The sequence below is a fragment of the Tinamus guttatus genome, unplaced genomic scaffold, assembly GCF_059628265.1.
Source record: "Tinamus guttatus ecotype Peru unplaced genomic scaffold, ASM5962826v1 Tinamus_guttatus_pri_ptg000092l, whole genome shotgun sequence".
In the NCBI taxonomy this organism is placed as follows: domain Eukaryota; kingdom Metazoa; phylum Chordata; class Aves; order Tinamiformes; family Tinamidae; genus Tinamus; species Tinamus guttatus.
In genome coordinates, this window is record NW_028288626.1 from 6064 (window position 1) to 11370 (window position 5307).

Consider the following 5307-nt stretch of genomic DNA (forward strand, 5'->3'; position numbering starts at 1 on the left):
AAGAAAAGTGGAGCTGAGGTTCTTAGCAACATGGTTTAACAGGCATGGTGGTGATGGGTCCACAGTTGCACTTGATCTTGAAGGTCTTTTTCAACCATAATGATTCCGTGATGCTATTAAAAGTGGATGTGGGCACCTGCTTCTCACCCAGGGCTGTCCAGGAATGGAGAGGGGAGCTGCACAGCTGCTCCCTGCCGGACGCAGCGCGGGGGCCGCACATCACGCGCAGAAGGCAGCCAGCAGCAGTCGTTGCAAACACCCCTGTGGCCCTTGCCAGGTTTGTGTCCCAGCACGGCCTGGCTGCGGCTCGCGGGCGACACCGGCTGCCGTGTCTCCAGGTGCGCCCGCCTGGAGCCCGGCCCAGCATTGCAGCACAGCTCCCTCCATGCCAGGACACGCCTGGAGCATCGTCTGCGCTGGATATCAACCCAGATAATCACCTGGTCCAAGTTCAAGATTATACTTCTTTTGGCTGAAGGCTGTGGTTCGTCTCGCATGGATATCTTACACGCCTGTCACCTAACCCTTCTGCTCTAGGGTGGTCAAGCCCTCCTAACTTTTCACTCTGCTTGACAAAATTGCAATTTTTCTTTCCCCGCCAGGAAAATGGTTTGTGGGCTTGTACAGCCCTGCACACTCACTGCTGTACATGAACCGGATCAGAGCTGCCCTGATTTTGCACTTGGGGCAATGCACCCCATTCCTGTAGCTCCCTGCCCAGGGGTACAGCCACGTCCATCCTCCTCTGCTGCTTCCCTGCTTTCGTAGAGCACTTTCTTTGCCCCTTTTGCTAACACAAGCCTATGTGTTCACAGAGAGCTGGGCAGTGCCCGTGCCTGAAACTCCTTCCTGCCCTGTCCCCTCTGCCTTCCACTCTGCATTTGCAGCCACAACTTGGTACCTCCTCAACAAGTCTGCCCCGAGGAGACTTGCTTTTCCTGGAGGAGGTTTCCAGTGGCAGTAAAGAACACTAGAGTTAGCCAGGACTCCCATGCATGTTCCTGGGACATCTTGGCTCCAGGGAGCTGTCTGCAGCCCATCGCCTCTCTCTGCAGGAGATCTCTCCAGAGCGATGCATGGGCCAAGCACCATAGCAGCACCGCTGATCGCCAGCATCTCCAGTAAGGAAGCCCCACTAAATATGGTATATTTTGTAAAAGTGACGTTTGGAGATAAAGCTGTGTGCAAACGCCCGTGTGTGGGGCAGGTGTGCACTGGTGTTTGCACTCCGATTTGTGCTCCTGGCAGGTATTTGTGTCCATGCATGTGACAAGCATCGAAGCAGAAAGCCTACTTTTAGGATAAAGTGCCTACAGGGCACATCCATGGCCACATTTTTAACTCATCATAGCCCCAGGCCCATTCAGCATTTACATTTGCAGCAGCGAAGAAACCAGGCTTTCCTTCACATTCTGGCTCGCTCCTGCCATCTGTCTCTGCTGTTTGCAGCTGCCGACGTATTTGGTTAGGCCCCATTTCTAGGGGTTTTCTGCAATCATTTCGCAATCGCAATACACCAAGACCAGCCCAAAACCTCGTCCGACACAAGCAAGAGTCAGCCTCGCAGCGCCTGGACACGGCTCGCCGCCAGCAGACCCCAGGGCGAGCTGCTTCCAGCCCTCCCATGACAGTCCTGGCTGACTCCCAGTGTGCGGACGGCAATTCCCAGGCTCCCGGCACAGCCCAGAGCAGAGCACAACCTCCTTAATAATTGCTTTAATGCTGCTTTCCGGAAGGAAATGCGTCGAGCCCAAGCAGCGCTTAGTCAGGGTAGTGTCAGGGGGAGACACTTGGCCACGTGCAAAAGATGCTGCAAAAGAAGATGCCAGGGCGCTCCTACCCCTGCCCACCCACAGCCCCTGGGCCACCCTTCCCACCCTGTACAGGCACATCATGACAGCGAGAAACAGGGAGGTTGGTTAAGAGTATGTTTTTATTGCCTTATATCTTGTCCCAAAACCGCCCCGGCAGGCGGACGCGTGGAGCAGAGCGCAGTGCAGAGCAAGCTCAGCGCCTGTCCTTTCCTCGGGGCCAGTATCTCAGACTTCACAGTTTCTTCATACAGTCTCTAAAGAACACCTAAATGCCCAGCAATCAAGCAATCAAGCCAGATAAACGCACTTGATAAAAGAACCCAGCTAGAAGCTTTCTCCAGCGCTTGCTGATATTGTTAAGCCCTACAAATCCTATTATTTCAACTATACAGCTTAATAGACCTTAATTGACCAAAGTCCACCGCTGAAGTCTCTGCAAGCAAATAGCACTGCCGCTGCATTAGGAGCCTCCTAATGGTTCCTTCTCCGCATACAGGAAGGGCTTTTGCAAATGCAGGTAAGTGCTAGGACCACATCAGTTCTGTCCCCTCATTCCCTGTGGACTCCTTCCAAGGTGTCCCTGGGTTAGTGACTTCTCATTTTACTGAAGATTTGGGTTAGGGTCTCTCTCAAAACAACCGAGGTGTGCTTGCAATGAATTTTGCAGCGTGCTCTTATTTCCCCACCCACACTGCTTCATGCACACAGTTTCCACATGCAGCCTTTCTGGATTACCTTTTCTGCTTTCTGAAAGCAAAACTTAAGAACAAAAATCTGACAAAGGAAAAGCAAGGAAGAATAATGGGGTAAACTTCCATCAAGACAGATATTTGTTTTCATTTAATTATAGTGTCATACTAAAAAAAAAAAGAAGAGAAAGCATTTAATAAATGAAAAGGGTGTGCAGACCAACCCTGACTATCTTTCTCCAAACTACATTGCAGCCATGTCCCTTAAAGCTGAAGGAAAACCCCAGAGCAGCCCAGAAACGCAGCCACGCCGTCCCCGCGCTGTCCCCAAGCTCTTGTCCTCTCCCCCGCCGCCCGGAGGGGATGCGGAGCCGGCCAGCGCCCGCAGCGGCGAGCAGGAAAGGAGCAAATGGGGCAGAGGGTAGTGAGACGCATGGTTTATTCGGTAGAAAAATAGGAGTAACCTTCTAGGAAAGCTAGCCTATGGTATAAAAAGTACTCGGTAAAAAATACAAGGAGCTGAAAGTAGAGCCCGTTGGGGAGACTGCATGCAAGCAAACTCTTTAAATATAAATATGAATGTACAACTCCCCCCCACTTCGCAGCAGTCCAAGAAAAAGCTGCCATGGTGTCGGGTGCCTCCCCGCAATGGGGCTCAGCTCCTGGGGCCCCACGGCCGGGGGTGTCCCAGGGCCGGCTCTCGTGCCCCATGGGGAGCGACGCTCTCGGGGTGTCCGTGTCCAGGTGATGTTCGGAGGGGAAGGTGTCCGTCCTGGAGGGGGAAGATGGGGACACGTCAGCAGGAGCTGTGTCCCAATGGCCCCCATGCTCTGGATGATGCTCTGGGCCCTTTCCCGGCTGGATCAGGTCCCTCCCTCCCTCCCATGAGGACCATGGACCCAGGGGCAGCATCCTCATGTCACCGCTCATCCCACGCACCTCTGTGGGGCTGACCTAGGCTTGCTGCCCCTTCTTCTGCGAGCCTCTTCTGCGTGACCCTGCGGACTGCATGTTCTTCCTGTCCAGCTTCTTCATCAGCTTCTGGGCAGCAGGGCTGGCCAGGGAGGCGCAGAGCTTCTTGCCCTTCTTAGTGGTGAACCTGCACGGGGAAGAGGAGAGGTTTGCAACGCGGCCGCTCCAGAGGCTGCGGGTTGGGAGCATGGAACAGCTCCGAAGGGGATTCCGGCTGGCTGGGGTACTCACACGGCAGCTCGCAGCAGGCAGCCCGACTCGGGTCCCTGAATGCTGTAGGACTTCACCAGGTTCAGCGGGATGTTCCTCTGGCTCGTACTCAAGCAGCAGTCAGAGGCTTGGCTGGTGATGCCTGAGGGACAAGGTGGGGTGTTGGAGCTGGTTGGGAACAACTCTCCAGGACCACAGCATGGCCAGGCCAGGGTGAGGGGACCAGAGCAGGGCTGAGGGAAAGCCCTGTTAGGAGCGACTCCCTTGGCGAGGGGGATGAGCATCCATGGACTCAGGGCTCTGCCATTCGGGAAAAGCAAGTGGTGCCATGGGTCACAGAGTGGCTGGGGAGATGCTGGGATGATGGTAGCCCTCAGCCCCTGCTCCCAGTTGTGGGGCGGACATGGCCCCAGGGAGATGTGAAACCTATTTTATCCCTGCTCTGCTGGCAGGGAAACTGAGGCAGAGATGGGCTGCTTGCAAAGGGGCTGAAAATGATTCTTCTATCCCCACCGCTCTGCTCCGGGTGCCCCTGCCACCCACTGCCACCACGACCCTGCCAGCCACAGCTGCTGCTTCCCCCCGGCCTGAGTTAAGCAGGAGAATCCTCGGGGAAGAGCTAATCCGGAACGCCTGCCATGCACACGCGTCCCTGCCCACGGAAGCGCTGCGAGCGCAACGCGCCGGCTGCAGCCACGTGTGCCAACACATGCACCCCCTGCACATGAGAGCAGCATGAGCAGGACGAGCGAGCCATGCACACACACGCACACAGCTGCGCTGCCAGCACTATGGGCACACCGTGCACCATAGCCATGCAGATGGACACGCACAAGGAACGCGCTGCAATCGCTGCACACACACTGCAGACATTCGCATGCACAAACCCACTGCAAAGCCCCCTGCCGCCCGCTCACGCTGGGCTCAGCATTTACAGATCTCTCTAGAGCACCCCAAGTTTGCACTCGGCGGGTTTGCACCCCCTCACCTCGAGCCGGGTGGACGAGGAGGGCAGCGGCCAGCAGCAGCAGCGGCAGGAGGAGGCGGAGAGCCATGGTGAGCGGCCGGCACGTCGGGTGCTGAGCTCTGCGAGGCGCGGGAGCAGGACGCACAGTGCTGCATCGTGCCTCGGACGCTCCTATTTATCCCTGGATGCTTTGCTTTCATTTTCGGCCACCGTGGCACGCAGCCCGACGGTCGGACAGGGGGCTGGGCGGCGGAGGGGAGGGAGGGGGAAGGATTCCTGTAAGCAGCGAGCCCCCCTTTGCAGATGTGTCCTGGCTTGTTCCCAGCTGCCCGCCGCCGTGCCAGGCTGGGGCCACGCTGGAGACGCGGCCCCTGTCCCATCTCGGGGTTGGGGCTCTCGTTTCCTGCCCGCTCCCACAACCTGCTGCTACCTGCTCCGGGCAGGTGAGGTGTCACTGCTCGCCGGCTTGCTCCCCCTGTGCACAAACTGGCAGGAGGCCAAGACATTCGGGAAAACAAGAAGTCGACCTGCTCCACTTGCCCCCAGAAATGCTGCTCGGCAGCTCCCTGGCCATTCCCCAGCCAGGCTGCTCAGTCCCAGTGGGCGAGACACAGCTGAGAGGGACCCCGGTGCCCCATCCATGTCCTCCTGTCTC

The 5307-nt window shown here is 57.0% G+C and overlaps 1 protein-coding gene across 1 annotated transcript; it reads right to left on the bottom strand.

Annotated features, from left to right (window-relative positions):
- Positions 1 to 3232: 3232 nt before the first annotated feature.
- On the bottom strand, positions 3233 to 4740 carry LOC148595489 (C-C motif chemokine 19-like). Its single transcript, XM_088520569.1, has 4 exons — positions 4674 to 4740; positions 3707 to 3827; positions 3443 to 3602; positions 3233 to 3275 (listed from the first exon to the last, which is right to left on the bottom strand). Exons 1-3 carry the CDS (start codon positions 4738 to 4740, stop codon positions 3458 to 3460), a joined length of 333 nt encoding a protein of 110 aa, XP_088376695.1. The 3' UTR covers positions 3233 to 3275; positions 3443 to 3457.
- Positions 4741 to 5307: the final 567 nt, after the last annotated feature.